Source organism: Electrophorus electricus, chromosome 4 (assembly GCF_013358815.1).
Source record: "Electrophorus electricus isolate fEleEle1 chromosome 4, fEleEle1.pri, whole genome shotgun sequence".
Classification (NCBI taxonomy): Eukaryota; Metazoa; Chordata; class Actinopteri; order Gymnotiformes; family Gymnotidae; genus Electrophorus; species Electrophorus electricus.
Genome location: NC_049538.1, coordinates 27,782,948 through 27,799,065, shown reverse-complemented (window position 1 = coordinate 27,799,065; position 16,118 = coordinate 27,782,948). Strand labels below are relative to the sequence as shown.

Genomic DNA, 16,118 nt, shown 5'->3' with positions numbered 1-16,118 from the left:
GATGGCAACCTCATTAAATGTTATGGGGGTTTTCAGGCCTCCCCTGCACACTCATTTCCTGTACAAGGCGGCCCTGGGACGGCCGGAGAGTGGGGCATGGGGTCAGGATTCACCGCGGAGATGCTGGCTGAGTCGGAGCCGTGCCTTGGCTCGCCCCTGGAAGTAGGAACTCGCTACATTTATCGCACAGTCCACTCAATACGCACATTGCTAAGCAGAACGGGTGCCAGGACACTACATCCAAATGCACAGAAATTGTTTGTATAAAATAACTAAAGTGTTTTAGAGTTTCTTTTCGAGCAATTATTTGAAATACATGCATATCTCTGGAATAACCAAGCATGGCTTGTTGAAGCCTGACTCTGTGCTGTATAGCTAGGCCAATCTATCAGACTGTCAGGTAAGACACCTCACGGGGAACATTTCCTTTCAAATCATCATCTCATCATCACAAACTGAAAGCACGCATCTTTAATCAAATGTAGCAGACATGGGACATTAGAAAGAAAAAATAAATGTGAACTGTTAGGATTATTAGTTAGGATACAATTTATGTATCATTGTCCATCAATGAATAAGCTGAATTCAGAGATGTATTCACGAGCATAGAGAGTATGTAGAGCAAACTTATCTTTAACTCTTGATCAAAAATTACTGACATGCTCATCTGCAGCTGAAAGTGGTTTCTGAAACTGGAAACAATACAACCCAAACCAACACACTTAAGGGCCAGCTAGGCTGCAAAACTGCTCAGGGCATATTTAATAAGGCAAATAAAATATCAACCTGTCAACAGGAAATGTATGCATGTGCACAAGGGCTCGGCACAGAGAGCAAACAGGTGCTATCTCTCAGAGCGTTCGGTGGGAGCGCTGAACTATGACATCACCCCCTGAAAACATTCCGGAGTTCTTTTCTGAAACTGGAGGTGTTGCTCTGCACACGGCAAGTGAAACCCAAAAACAGCAGCAGCAAGCTCGCTTGACTCTGCGCTTCTCGGTTCAGCGAAGGACATGTGGCCTCGCTTTACAAGCTCAAGGCCACGAGACCCCTGAAGGCAGCACCTGTACGTGCTCATGGTTGGGCGCCGGCGATGACCTGAGCCGTGCCGACGTATGGCGCGCACCGCCACCGGCACGTGCAGTCTGTGCCCGGCTCATGCTGCAACTTGCTGGGCCCCGCCGGGTCACACCGCCATAAAATTACCCCTAAATGAACGTGGAGCGCAGAGGAGATGCCTTATTAAACTGCGCCTTCCTGAACGGAGTCTCGTGTGGCTCAGAACAGTGCAGAAAACCCCGTCGGGAGCCTGCGCTCGTAATGACTTTGCCTATACAAACAAAAACATTTTGTCGCCTCTTCAAAGCTGGAAACACAAGTCTGATCTCCAGAATGCACCACAAAGCAGGAGATGAGGCCTGACTGAGAAGTACTGAGCTATCATTACCTTAAGCATCTGCATGTCAGACTGGGGGGGAGATGAGCGTGTGAGGAAGAAAAGTCTAATGAATTTCCAGAATCAAAGCTTGGCCTCCCTAATAGATTAAGTGGAAAAGAGACCGAATTCTAATTATAGTTTTAATTAATGAGGCTGAACAGCACCTCCTTAGTGGGTGTAGCCGTATTGTTTTGGCTCAGGAAACCTCGCGCAAGAACAATGTGGGCCGAGGAGAGTGCTACAGCAGCTGCCGCCAAGGAAATCCAATTCATATTTTACTTGGAGAGCCATTTAGTACAAAAATAAATATCATTTATAATCTCGAGTTCTTGAAAAAAAAAAAAAAGAGTCCGGGGTTAGAAACGCCGCTGGTAAAACCGGACAGTGCGTCGGGCATTTAAGGCAAGGCGGAATATAATGTTCTTCAGACGTACAAGCAGGCTTTGTGATTGTACTTGGTATTAATGAGGAAACGTGCCGTGCTTCTAGGCACGTTGCGTAACTGGACGAATGTCCTCGCTCTCGTTCCAACAACAGAACAGGGAAGATGCGGAGCAGCCATGGCGTTGCACTGGAGGTCCGGTCCGACAGTGCCTGCCGGGACACTGCGTTACTTCGCTAATTGGTGCTCATCGGAACACCCGCTACATATTTCTGGAACATATTTTTGGAAATCGAGCGCCACATGGCTGCCTCCCTGTGCGGGGTGACACACAGTGAACTTGTTCTAGGACGCACGAGTCTACAAGACAAGGCCCGGGCACCCAGTACACAGTCTGCTCATGACCTTTCAGTTGTGGTGTCAATTATAGTACATTCTAGTGAATGTGAAAATAAAGAAAATACTGTAAGGTCTGCTATAACGTCGCCTCAGATCACCCATATCATACAAAAACAGTAAACAAAAACGTAATTGGTACGCTAAAAGATTTTTACCTGCTCATGAGTCTTTTTTCACTAAGCTGAAGCGCGAGGATAAACATCGGCACAGATGTTCGCAGAGACTGTGGGTTAAAAAAAGATGATGCAAAATCTTTGGGGATCAAGTGAGACTGATCCACAAAAAACAGAGGCGTGGACCACCGTCTGGAGCTGCACGCTTCCCAGACACACGCAGGCTGTGCTGGGCTGCATCAGACATAGCCCTGGGACCACGAGTCCCTGCAAACGCACACGTGCACGCTCCTCTTCAGCGAACAGGACTGACGCTGCACAGTCAGCTGGCTTTGCTTGGGGGAGGAGGGGGTTAGTGGGATCGGCCGTGCTACCTCGACTACATCCTACCCAGTCAGAACAGGCAGCCGTTTCTCCTCAGGAGACGTCTCAGGACTTTGCACGGTTCTATAATTATATATGTGAGGTGCTGTTGACCTCTTACTGTAAGACTGGGTTTAGGGTAATACACCCCAACTATTTTGTTCAGAAAGGAAGAATTTGCCCCAAAAACTGGCTAGCTATAAATGAATACTAGCCAGAGCAAGTTCGCGTTCACTCAGCTATGTTATTGTGTTAGCATTTTGGGGGGGACATAATTCCTTCAGTGGGCTTAAAATTTGATATCAGTTGACTTTTTTAAAAAACACTACTGTAGTTGTTAAATGGATTGTTCAGGTCCAGGTGTAGCCGTGTAGTTCATATGAGAAGGTGTAGTTCAGGTGTAGTTCATATGAGAAGTTAACATGTTCTCTCAGGCTGGGTTGAACAGTTTCTCCAATCCACCATGTGTGACGACATTCTGCTGCTTTACATGAAAATATGGTGTGTCAGTAGAAAAAAAAAAGCCCATTTTTTTAAAGCTTCCACAGATTTGTCAGTCAACATCAGAGCATGTTTGAGATGACTGACATGAAGCTTCTCTTCCTCTTCCACACATGAAAAGCAGAGTGTAATTGGAAATACAAAGCCAGGAGCTCCGGCGCTCGGCAGTAGCGAGACGAATAACAGCGGTAAAGTAAACCATTTTGTTCCAGGGACGTGATGAGTCACCCTGTCTTCCAGTGACTGGTCATAGGCCCCGAAACAGAGAGAAGGGAAGACAAGCCATGCTAGCCCATGCAGCCAAAAAAAAGATTTGCTTACACCAAAACAGAGCATAGGAACGCGAAGAGTTTGGGGATTTTTTGCCCCCCTGCTCCGAAGGTCACGCCGTGAGTTCAACTCGTGCCAAACCCGAGGCTTCCGATGTGATCCGCAGCACCACGCCACAATCTGCTCTCACTCCTTGTTAGCTGGAGTGGCGTGTCCAGCGTTCCGGCTCGGCCTTCGCACCCCCAACCCCCCTTCCCCCCGGCTGTCTGCTGCTCGGGAATCATCAGAGTTATGCGCGGAATGGCCATTTGACAGGAGCTCAGGAGTGGTTCGTCTTGCGGGCTGACGCACTGGTTGAGGGTTGTTTGGAACAAACAACAGCTGCGCTGCCCAGCCTGGGAGCCAAGGGGCTGAGAGCCGTAGGCACAGGGCACCAGCCACACCCTGCAATGCCCCTGCTAGCTATGCATGGCTCTGGAGAATAGCAGAGCACCGGGGTCACATTCCCTCCTCTCAGAAAGCAGGCCGTGTTAACACAAAAAATAAACAACTTAGTTCAAAGCCCTCCACTATCATGCTGGTGGATTTACAGAAAAAAATATCTGACCAGTATTTAAAAAAAAAAAAAAAAAAAAAAGTTTGACTTTGAATGATCAACATTAAGTGCATGAATTCTGGCATTTTAAATAAAAAAACATAAACACACACATACACACACACACACACACACAGAACAACTCCAACACACACACACACACACACACACACACACACACACACACACACACACTGCTCTAGTCTGTGTTGGCTGTGCATGGTTGAGTTTAATGATCATTCCCCTGCATATAGCTGTCATTCCACGTCACCACATTTGGGCGTCTAATACTCTCTGTCTCGGTGTGCAATAACTATGTGACGTGCGTGCGTGTGTGTGTGTGCGGCGTGTGCGCGCATGTGTGTGAGGGCATGCAGTCGACAGAGAGATGGTCAAAGCCCACCTGTCTCTGCCAGTCACATCCCCCAAGTGCCTGCGAGAGCCTATCCACGCATTGTGATCTGCAGATGACGGATGGCATGGCCGGAATGCTTGTGCGCTGCCGGGTTAGGCATCATACAGGCTCGCGCCTGCCATATATGGACTACTAGGTTATCGGGAAAAACAGATGCACCTGTCAATAGAGGGAAGGAAACTATGGGAGGGAGGGAGGGAGGGAGGGAGGGGGAGAAAGGGGAGGGGGCGGGCATCAAATTAGTGATTAGTGATTACTAGTGATTAGTCATTTCTGAATTAGTGGCAGAAAACACAGCGTCCCCCTAAAGGGCTTCGGACAAAAAGCGCCGCCCCGGAGGAGCACGCGTGAGCATCAGCGCTTAGCCATCTCAGACCGTCACACTGTTCACGAGTGCTTCACAACGCCGAGCCCTCCGCAGAACCCATGCCATGCCTCACACTGGCAACCCGTCGCCGGTGAGAAATGACACCACAAAAATGAGTCAACGTGCAGAGCCCACCTAGGGCTGACTCTGGTTCCAGCAGTCGGGGGGGTGGGGGGTGGTCAGGCTCCTTGGGGCTGGAAAAAACAGCGCTAACCCCCAAATTTCCCCCCCGCCCGCCCACACCGACACAGACAGAGCGGCTTGCAAGACACCACAGGCGATCCTGGTATTTGTAAGTGTCAGCACGGAGCAGTTGGGCACATGACCTTGCTCATGTCCTTGGTGACTCGACAGCATGTGTACACACGAGCAGCAGGGCTGGAACACTGTCAGCTGCCACCCTTTCTGTCGAGCACTCTTCTGTTTACCTGCGCTCTGTCCAAAAAAGACGAAAAAACACTGGACAAATGTCCGCTGCTCACCAGTGACGCTTCACTTTTCAGAACTCAGCGGTATGACATAAGCTCCTAGAGCCTGTTAAAATGATTTTGCCCCAGTATGCTAACTCCGCTAATATAGAAAGACAGAAGGGAATCGAGTAGTATTATGCAGATGAGATGCTATCTGGTCACTATAGTCTTCACTCTCTGCCACATTACCATGCTCAGGTCAAATATCCCTTCATGAACGAGATTAGCAAGACATTAATGCACTGCGATCTAAAGCCATCAGAACCGAATCACCAGCAATTCCCTTCTGTTGTCCTCATAAGGGACAAAGTCTCTTTACCATCCATCACAAGCTTGTGATGGTAGTGAGCGTGCGTGACCTAGATTCCCAAATATGTCAGGGAGACGGGGGGAGGGTACCCACACTGAGGAGGGAAGGCAGGTGACACAGGCTGGCGACAGGCAGCGATGGAACTGGAGAACTTTAGCGCAGACTGGGAACTTACTGCCTGGTCTGCATTAGCACTTTAAAGAGACGCCTCCATCAAATCGACGTGTTTGTGGGCCGAACGACGGTTGAAAGGTCTAATTCTTCCTTAGCCATGGTGGCACTTGGTCAAGCTTCGCCTTGAGCGGTTAGGAGTGGGGTCACAGAAGGTCAGGAGGCAGGAGTGAGGAGAGGTAAAGACACCCGTGCTGTAGCCAGGAGAGCAGCCGTCGGTCACCCCAGAGGACGCACCATCGCGTGGGCTAGCCAGCATGTCTCCCTAACAAAACGTCCGACTCCTTAAAACGCCCCGCATCATCTTATGTTTCCCAGCATCCCTGTGTGTCACGGAACGAGCCCTAGATCGACAAGGGTGCACTCACTACAACTACACTCCAAAGGACCATAATGGTGCAATGAGTTGCTATGACAACCTGCAGTCTGATGTGACTTGTTTTGTTTTTTTTTCATGGTTTTTTTCTCTTGTTCAAAAGACCTCCAGGTGCAGGGTGCGCTCTAATGAAAAAGGTTAACAAGCCATTTCTCACAGACCTCGTCTGTGACTTGGACGGCAGAGATCAGCCTCGCGAGCAAGTCTCTGCAGCCACGACCTTCGCCTACGACTGCAGGTGTAGGCTGACAACAGGAAGCGTGTGCTAGCACGTGGAGCATGTGTGAGAGTTTGGCCATGGCTGTGGTCACTGCAGGGGGCTTGCGGTGAAACCACACTGGTGCTGCGCAGCACAGAAGCAGAGCAGGCAGTTTCCCTTCTCTGCACATACACACGCTCTCACACACACACACACACGCACACGCACGCACGCACGCACACACACACACACACACACTCACACGCACTCCTTCTAGCAAAGCCTCCAGACACTTCGCTGCAGAAACAGACCCAGCCCAGCGTTGGCTGGTATTTCCGCCGCTGCGAAAAGGTACAAGGTGAACCACTGAAACTTTTCTTTTAAAATTTCTGAAGTGTTCGAAGACTTTGCAAAGTGGATTTACCATACTGTGTTAAAACAGCACGATACGCAGGTCCCTCTCACACTGCAGCCTAGCGTGCGCCTGTGCAGCCGAACATGACATAACAGTACAACCCCAGAGCCAAAGTCTCTTATCCTTTCAAAAAACGCTTTCATCCTTTTGGTTTTTCCAGTTTGAGGAACCACGATGACGCACCAGTAAAAAAAAATAATAAAAAGCAGTGGTGTCGTGAAAGGCTTCACACCATAACAGCGAAACTGTATTCTTTCACAATACAGCGGCGGAATAAGACCCTCTAAGTCAAAGGCCAGAGTGAACGTTCGTCCTTCATCCACCACTGCTGCACGCTGGGCAGCTCTCAGCTTTGAGAAGCTCAAAGCTCCAACCTCACTGACAGCAACGTCAGTCTGAGTGGCGCGCGCACGCATGCAGGTACACGTTCTTGTTGTCTGTTTGCTGGTGCCATGAGCCTGCATGCTAGCTATAACAGTAATTAGAAGGGAACATATAATGCTAGACACGGAGAACTACATAGTAGTTACAACAACAAAGATTAACCCCAGAGAGTAAGCAAGCAGTACGGCACACCCTGCAAGGACAATAAGTCTTTCAGACCAAGAGCTAATTGCTGGGTTTTGGAGAAAATGCTTGCCATCGAAAGATATTCGAGTTCTGTTAAAAGCAGTCAGTAAAAGCGCAGCTGACCCTCCAGGATTCTCGTCTCGTATCCTGTCGGTTTTCTGGTTCGTCATTTTAGACGCGTCCGTCTCTCTGTGTTAGGTTAAAAACATTGAACTGTCATAGGTCGCCTCGCGCATCTGTCAGAAGGCTCCTCTGGTCAAAGCAGATGGCTGCTGAATTAATTGAGAAACAATGTGGACTTCACTTTATGGCCAACAGAAGATCAGCTTCCCCTACAGTGGGTGGAGGAGCTGATGTGCGGGGCCTGGTTGGAGCTGTGTTCTGGACAGCGCAGGCCGGGTGTAGCTTTCAGCACGGCTGCCCTTTTCCCATTCGCATGTAGAGCAGCAGTGCGTGGAGTGAAACGAACAGGTTCACGAGGCTTTTATGGCCGCGTTTGTTAAGCCTGTCACTGTCGATGAACTATTCAAGAAGAATCAGCACTGGGGTTTTTAAATATGTTTGCAGAGCAATTGTTTACTATTTATTTTTATGAAGTATTCATTTTTGTTTCATAACATGTCGGTTCTACCATATTTATTTATCTCGGCGACGTGTTATGTGATATATAAGTACAATCGTTTTCTAATGCTGTCATGGTATCTGCAGCAAGCTGTTATTTAGGCTGTTTTCAGAATATACTTTCAAAAAGTGGTGGGGACATGTCTCCCAGTGTCCACGCCTACATTATGCCTCCTCGTTTGCTTACATTAAACGAGTCATGGCAAAAAGACTCACGACAGAGTCTCTCATTTGTAGGGCCGAGAACACTTTAGTGAAATTACAACTGCCCCTGGATTCCTCCTGACATCGTTATCACTGGACTATAGTGCATATAGAATTCCACTACATGGACGAAAAGAAATGAGAAACTGAAAAGAAAAGGAAAGAATGTGCCATCAATTAACTTCATTCCTAAAACCAGAAAATAAAATTACTTGACAGGTCCAAACGGACACGTAGCACTGCCACCGTTTTTTGCACCGAGTTTCGGAAACGCACGGCGAAGCCGTACTGACCTGCGCCGCCCGTGCTGGGCGGCCTGTGGGGGGCGCCGGTGGACACCACATTTCTGTGCAGGGAGCCCTGGGGAGGGGACAGCATGGAGCCGTCACTCAGGGAGGCCGCGGCAGCTGGTAGGCCCTGGCTGCTCAGAGAGCCCCCGGGGTTGTAGGACATGGGGTTGGGGTTCGTCACTGGTACTGCCACATGCATGGAGAAATTCTGCTGGGGCAGAGCTGTGGGCTGCAGGCAGGAAGGACACACACACACACACACACACACACACACACACACACACACACACGCGCGCGCGCGCACACACACCGACACACACATGAAGAGTTTCAGCGGCTCTGAGCGGGAGAGCTTATAGAGTACAAGGTCAAAGAGACAGCACTATAACCACTTAAGTATCACGTTATCAAAGATGCTAATATCCATTTGGTTACTATATTAAACTGTAATGCTGTAATGCACAATAAAATAACATGACAATCCCACCATGGAAAGTTTTTTTATTTGAATCTTGATCTTGTTTAGCCTAGGTATAAGTTTCATAATAGCTGTGTGTGTGTGTGTGTGTGTGTGTGTGTGTGTGTGTGTGTGTGTGTGTGTGCGCGTGTGTGTGTGTGTGTGTGTGTCCAAGTGTGTACATATCTCCAGGCCTCTATCAGAAGTGAAAGACGACTCCTGGGCTTTGGTGCTTTTATCAAACAATGGTGTAAACCAGAAGATGGATAGCACACAGAAAGAAAAGGTAATCTCAGGAGAGAGATCTCAGGATCACCTTGGGCTCTCCAGAAATGCCCTGCCTAGCATGAGGAACACTGTCCGAAAACAGCTCTCCTTCTCGCACTCTGCTAACTGCACCAGTTTTCATACGCGCACAACATACATAACAATACGTTGAGATATACTGTGTACGTGTGTGAAACATGCAGATATCGGCACGACGCTCCTGGAGTTCCCCAGTCAAGCATGGCAATAGTCAGCACTGCACTTCAGCCTAGTCCACAGGAACACACACACTCACCTACAGGGACCGTTTGTGAGCTCACACTGCGTGTCCTTACAAGTGATTAGGACAGTGCGAATAAAGACACTAAGACTACTTTTCTTCTCGGATGTACTAACGTGAGCACAGCTTTCGTATGAGAGACTATGAATATGGTCCAGTACAGGAACAGTGCAGTGCTGATTAGCCGGTGTTTCCGGATGGGTGAGTGTGAGCGGGGAGGCCACTTCATTCGTAGCACACTACAGCGAGCCAGTTAGTGATATTATTAGTGTGTTAATGGCACAAAGAAGTGATGCTTTGTTCATGTGCAGGTCAGATAGTGCGGGTGAGGGAGGAGGGATCTTCTCAACACTCTCTGCAGAATGTTATGGTCACCACTTGCAATAAGATCACCATTGTATCAGGTCAAAAAAGCTCCATAAATGTTGCAGTCCTTTTGTTTGACTTTTTTTTTTGGGGGGGGGGGGGGGGGGGGGGGGTGCAGTTGGACTGTAAGGAACGTCTTCATATCAGTGGGATCTGAGAGGAGAGGGAGCAGACTGACTGGGGCGGCGATAGCAGGCCGTGAGAGAACTAAACGAATCGCCCAGAGAGAAGAACACACTGCACAGGTGTTATCACCCACCAGGACGAGCATGGGAAAAAGAGAATGTTTTTAATGAGAAAGGGGGTTGAGAGATAGATAGATAGATAGAGAGAGAGAGAGAGAGAGAGAGAGAGAGAGAGAGAGAGACAGAGAAAAAGAGAGAGAGACATAAGGAAAGAGAGAGCCATACAGAGAGAGAGAGAGAGAGAGAGAGAGAGAGAGAGAGAGAGAGAGAGAGAGAGAGAGAGAGAGATGGCACTGGAACACTCAAGCTCCCTACAATCTTCTTGTCTGTCACATGACCTGGGCAGAATGCAGCTCTGAAGGAAAAGATTCAATTTCCAGATCTGCCAGGGTGTAAACTGGGCTCGTGGAAAAGAACGCATCAATCACCGCCGCCACAGAACCTGTCAATACGCATGCCACTGCGCTCTACTGCAGGAATCTTCCCAGGGAGTTCTTTTTCATGGCAGCATAAATCTGTCTCCTTTTTTTTTTTTCTTTCTTTAGAAAAAAAAATGTTTTCATTGTTATATAACGTATTCCACTCAAATTCTGTCAGCGGTTTTTTGGTTTTCACAACAGACATTGTGGAATTAAGTCTTTGGTCAAGCCTTCCTTTAAAGAAAGGCAACAATGTGATCTTATCAGGGTGTGAAAAAACACAGGGCTGCATTAAACAAGGAAAAAAAGAAATAAAACGTGAATTAACGGGTTAATGCTTAAAAAATTCGGCATTAAAAAACTGTGGACAGAGACTTCAGGAAGGGTAATGGGCAGGGAAAAACCAAACAAAAAAGGAGAGGTCACGAGCATCCTTTCTGCCACAAAGCCAAGCAAGAACGTTGCGTTTACTTACGATTTTATGATTTCGCATCATATTATCAAACTCCTCATTAATTTTTTTATATTTTTCTTCTGTGTGCGGGGTGAGGACATACGAGGCATCGGGATCCGGGCTATCACAGCCTCTGTGTTCTTTCTTGTTTAGCGCCTGTAGTGAACACCAACACAGGGAGAGGAATCAACACCAAACAGTAGGGGGGGAGGAGGCGGTACTTACACCAGAGCGCTTGCATATTAAATCACTTTCTTCGCTTAGTTTGCCGAAACGGTCGTCCATGAGGGGACTGTGGCCAAAACAGTCATCGGCATCGGGACTGGCACAGTCATTATGGCCTTTGGTTCTTAATTTCTGCAATAAAATCGGAAAATTCACATATACCGTATGCAGACACATGCAAACACACTGAGGCTACGGTGATTGGCCCAGCTCCGGCTGCTAGCTTTGGCCAAATCTCTTTAAGGACATTCACCGTTCTTAGAAGAAAACATTATTCACAATGACATTTTCAAATATCTATGATTTACAGTAGTAACAGTTGATATAAACCATGGATTAATAACATATTCATTATTTAGACACATTTGAATATAAATTATTTATATACATTTGTAGGGTTAGTTTGGCGGAGAGAAAACAGGCGACACAAATCTGCACTATGGACGTATTTATGTAGTGCTGCATGCGTGTTGTAGTAAGTGGAGAATGGGCAGTGTGGAAGCACTGCGTCACACTTTCACCGACAGCGGGCCACTGGCTCATTTGGTTAACGCAGTTCCAGCTAACGCTGGGACGCCTGCTCAGTGATTACTGCATTAGCCACTGTGGAGGAAAGTGAACTGTCTGTCCTTATCCTCCGCCTCTGTGAAAAATTCAGCTCAGGAGAAGCCCAATCATGCTCACTCTGTGTGTGTGTGTGTGTGCATTTTTCATTATCTTTCAGTTATCATAAGCCACCCAGCTGGAAGCCAGCCTCACATAAGAAGGTCCCACCGCGAGGCCTTTTCGAAGCCTTTTTGAGTTTCTTCCAGCACAAAAGCCCAGCTATGTATGAGAAGTGTGAATCAATAATGAATCTCCATGTCTACTCACTAATGCTTATTTGACCATGAAATAGAGCATTATTCGAAGAGCAAAGAGCAACGGGAGAACTGTTGCCTGGTTTACTGTGATATATTTAAGAGGAAAATATTAACCTTATTTTATGCTGATAGTCAGATTGCTCGGTGTAAAAGAATAAGATTGTATTATTATTTGTATTTCATGTCTTGGGTTTTGTCCAGAGTCCATCGTAGTGTGGTCTATCTGGGGACATTGCAGGAAGTCCTCTGTCGAAGGCTTATATGCACTCACACGCCTCTCAGTGTTTTGTGTGTGTGTGTATGTGTGTGTGTGTGTGTGTGTGTGTGTGTGTGTGTGTGTGTGTGTGTGTGTGTGCGTGTGTGTGTGCGTGTGTGTGTGTGCGTGCGTGTGTGTCTCCTCCCACACACACGTCTGCAGCAGTAGAGTAAGATCTGGGTTTTATCCAGATGAACTAAACCATTATCTGCTGCTCTGTCCACTCCATCTAGCCACGTGCCCCACCCAGCTCAGCATTCTGGACCTGCTCTGGCTACGTCACGCATTATGACACCTCCCTGTGGAAGTTCTAAATGCGTACGTCAGCCACGCAATTCTATAGCCTTCAGCTACGTGCGGAGCTGAATTTCCACTGGCGACGCGAGTGCCGGTGAAGAAGATTCACCGCACTGTCATGACAATGGGAGCTCTCTCCCCTTTCACATCGCCTTCGCGCGGCGTCATCGCGCTGGCACTCTCGCAGGGGCCATAAGCGAGACGGTTCTTTATCGGCCTGCCGTCACCTCAGCAAATAAGGTGCATTTGATCACTGCTGCACCAGACCTTGACTGCGCGTAATCGCATACGCGCACACACCCTGCGCATAAAGAAAGGCCTACATGCCACATCTCCGAGTCTGTAGTGCGCAGCAGTACCTCTGCAGATGACTTCCCGAGGGCCTTGGTGTACCCGTGCGACTGTTTAGGGCGGGTCGGGGAGAATGGCTCTCTCTTTCTGAGCAACGCCTTCCTGAGTCATTTCCTGTTTACGGAGGCCTCCGTGTGCTCGCAGGGCTGTGTTTACCCGGGAAACTATGCACTTTCTCCCCAAGAGTGCCACAGATTCCATCAGGACCTGCAAATTAAAGTCTCAACCTGCTCATTATGTGGGCAACGGTGCGGCCAGGACCGGAGGACCGGGGGCGGGAGCGGGCTAGGGCCGCCGCCCTCTGCGCTAACCCCAGCGGCACGCCTGTCCTCTGGGCCCCACCAGGCCTGGGAGGGGGCCTCTGATGGACGGGTGCGGGTGCCAGGTCACGCTGCGCGGTGCGGCGGCGGCGGGCAGGGCGCGAGTTATGCGGCGCAGAGACGCAATGCGGCACCCCGGGCGGGGGCGGGGGGCGAGGGGGGGGTGTTTGAGCCAGGGAGAGTGCTGGGATTAGTGTTGATACACAAGGGCCCAGGAGGGGTGAGCCTCGCCTCTTATGGGCATAAACAAGAAGTAGAAGAGAAATGTGCGCACACGCACACACCCCATACGGGACACCTATAGCCTCTGAAAGACAGATTCTCAGGCTGTGATGCGGAGTGCTTTATGGACCAGGGCACTGGGGCAGTGCTCATAAATCCTTCTTAAATGACTTGGCATGTTTTGGCTGTCCCACAGTCTCTGCCCGCTGCTCCCAGTAAACGGATCACTAAATCAGCACATGGCCAAACAGGTGGGCCTCTCCCCAGCACCTGCCGACCCGCCTCATCACCCGGCGCAGCCAATCAGGAGCCTCCACACACCAGCATGGCCATAGAAGGTGGCGCGAAGGTCATCGGCCATGACACCCCCCCCCCCTCCCCCGACCAGACCCCTCCGTTACTGACCCCACTGCAACACTTGTTGTCATTTGACGCCGTTCGTCCTGTCGGATCCTCAAATGCCACATTCGCTACACGCCGATGCGGTGTGAGCTGTTGCCAAGCGTTAGCGTGTTTGCAAGGCCCCGAATCCATTAGCTCTAAATGCGGGGAAGAGGGGTCACGGGGCCAATCCCAAGTTTGATTAAACTGCATTTGCATTCGTAATTACACATTTAACTATACGGTGTTTTGTATTTTTTTCCTCGCAGGTAGGAGAGCACGGTGATTACATCGTTCGTGAGACGTCGCGCGGAAGACCTGGACAGGAACAAGCCCGGGTTGTCAGAGAGATTATGTATATTGTTTTCAGAGCGGTGAGAGTTGGCCCCAGAGAGGGCCCCTCGTGCGTCAGCAGGCGTGTCATAAAGGTGGGGGGGGGGGGGCGAGCCTCCCGTATACAGGGGCTGGAGAGGACACTGAAGACCCATACTGGGTAATCTATTCAGCAGCTACTGAGTGCCTGGGTCACGGAACAGTGGGGAGGACGCCATTATCCGTGTTTTATATGAAGCTGAAAAGTGGCTCTCGCCCAGACCAAAAAAATATAGAGAGGGAGAAGCTGACATAAAGCCAGCAGGACGCCGAGACAGAAAGGCCGAGACGCTGGAGCACACAAAGCAACTGCTTTGTGTCACTGTGCGAGTCTTCGATTAGATAGTTTCCACTCAGCTCTCTCCTTACGTCGGACACTGCTTTAGCGATACTTCAGAGGCAGACTGAGGTGCTGTGAATCACCCACTTACACACACACACACACAAACACCCGGGGTGCATTTAAAAAAAAATAAACATGTCAATGATGTGTAAGAATGAGTGAAAGCGATATGAAAGTCTGTTGATAGCAGCTCCTTTCAATTTAAAAAATGGTTGAAATCAACCTGTTTGTTTGAGTCACGTTTTAACGACATCCAAAATTCTAACGTATAATCTCAACACATTTTGGGGAGGCGGAAAATAGCACGCGAGTGAGGCTCTTGCATAAGGCACCCACATTACCTGTTCCTTGTGAAGCACTTTCAGTGAAATGGCTCAGATCTGTGCCTTGAAAAACCATTAGTGGGCTAGAGCACTCCCGCCCCTGTGTCAAGGGCTTTTTGAGTTTCACTTATTCATGTACTGTACATGAATAAAACGGAGATACAAAAGTAGGCTGAGATTGCAAGTTTAAAAGCCCAACATCTAAAATAAAGGAGAAATGGACTTGGAGAGAGAGAAAAAAAAACAAAACAAAAACAAGTATGCATGTGAGTGTGAGTAAAAAAGTGAAAAACATGTAGACAGAAAGAGAGAGGGAGGTGTGTGGGAGATGGGTGGAGTGAAAGAGTTGTAGCAAGGGTGGAGTGCCCTTCCTCTGTCTTAGATTAAACAAAGCACAGCACAGTGACGAACACAGCATTTGTGCTTGTGTGTGTGTGTGTGTGTGTGTGTGTGTGTGTAAGAAATACATGGTGCTATAACTGCCCTCCGCCCCAAAACAAAACACTTTTCTAAATGGGAATACTAGGTTGATGTGGTAAACTACCACATTTCACCTACAACTTCTTTGAAATTTGGCCCACGGAGCCAAGTGAGGTGGCGTGCAGGTCCTTGCGGCTTCACCACTGTGTCCAGAGTGTTCTGTCAAACGGGCTTATCAACGGGGCTTCACTGAGCATGCGGGACAGCTGGAGAGAAAGACTTCAGGACAGGGAGGGTCCTGATAGGAAGCCTTTTATCTGCTGAGAGGCTTTACCGCCTATACATTCCATCTGAGAGGCTGAGAGCCACTACTAACTGTAGCACTGTAGCATATACATCTGCTCACTCTCTCTCTGTGTGTGTCTCTCTCTCTGCTGCTTACAAGGCCCTAAATGCTGCTCCATGACAACTGTGGCTGTACTGTGGCAATCCCTTTACATTTTTTTTTTCTGGATTGTATTTTATTTTTTACCAGACTACCGAAGGAGGAAACAGGTTTTCTGGTAAAGCTAGTTATGTTTCCAGCCATGTTTCTTGCCGACGTCTTATCCAGCCTCTCTCAAAAAAAACCCCCAAAAAACCAAAAAAAAAACCAACAACCCCACCATGGGTGACCGGAGCGGAGGGCAGGAAGTGACCTCACGCATGTCCTTCCTGCTGCAGAGCTATTGTCTGCTTGCTGCTCGTGCAGGAAGCTGCATGGTGGGGCTTGTTTGTATCCTCCGCCTCTGGCTGGATGTTTGCTAATCACGACCACGGGGCAGCTGTTCAGAAAAAGAACACAATAT

At 48.7% G+C, this 16,118-nt stretch overlaps 1 protein-coding gene across 8 annotated transcripts in view; it reads right to left on the bottom strand.

The window, feature by feature from the left end:
- mef2aa (myocyte enhancer factor 2aa) overlaps window positions 1-16,118 on the bottom strand; it is an 80,347-nt gene that overhangs the window by 11,281 nt on the left and 52,948 nt on the right. For 4 of the 8 annotated variants that reach the window (XM_035525156.1, XM_027003947.2, XM_035525157.1 and 1 more), the window contains exons 5-7: window positions 11,153-11,254; window positions 10,919-11,053; window positions 8,473-8,698 (exon numbers count right to left, since the gene is read on the bottom strand). In XM_035525156.1, coding sequence (XP_035381049.1) covers window positions 8,473-8,698; window positions 10,919-11,053; window positions 11,153-11,254 — 463 coding nt within the window. Of the gene's footprint in view, window positions 1-8,472; window positions 8,699-10,918; window positions 11,054-11,122; window positions 11,255-16,118 lie in introns of all 8 variants that reach the window. The other 4 variants (XM_035525159.1, XM_035525161.1, XM_035525160.1 and 1 more) reach the window with 2 other exon arrangements.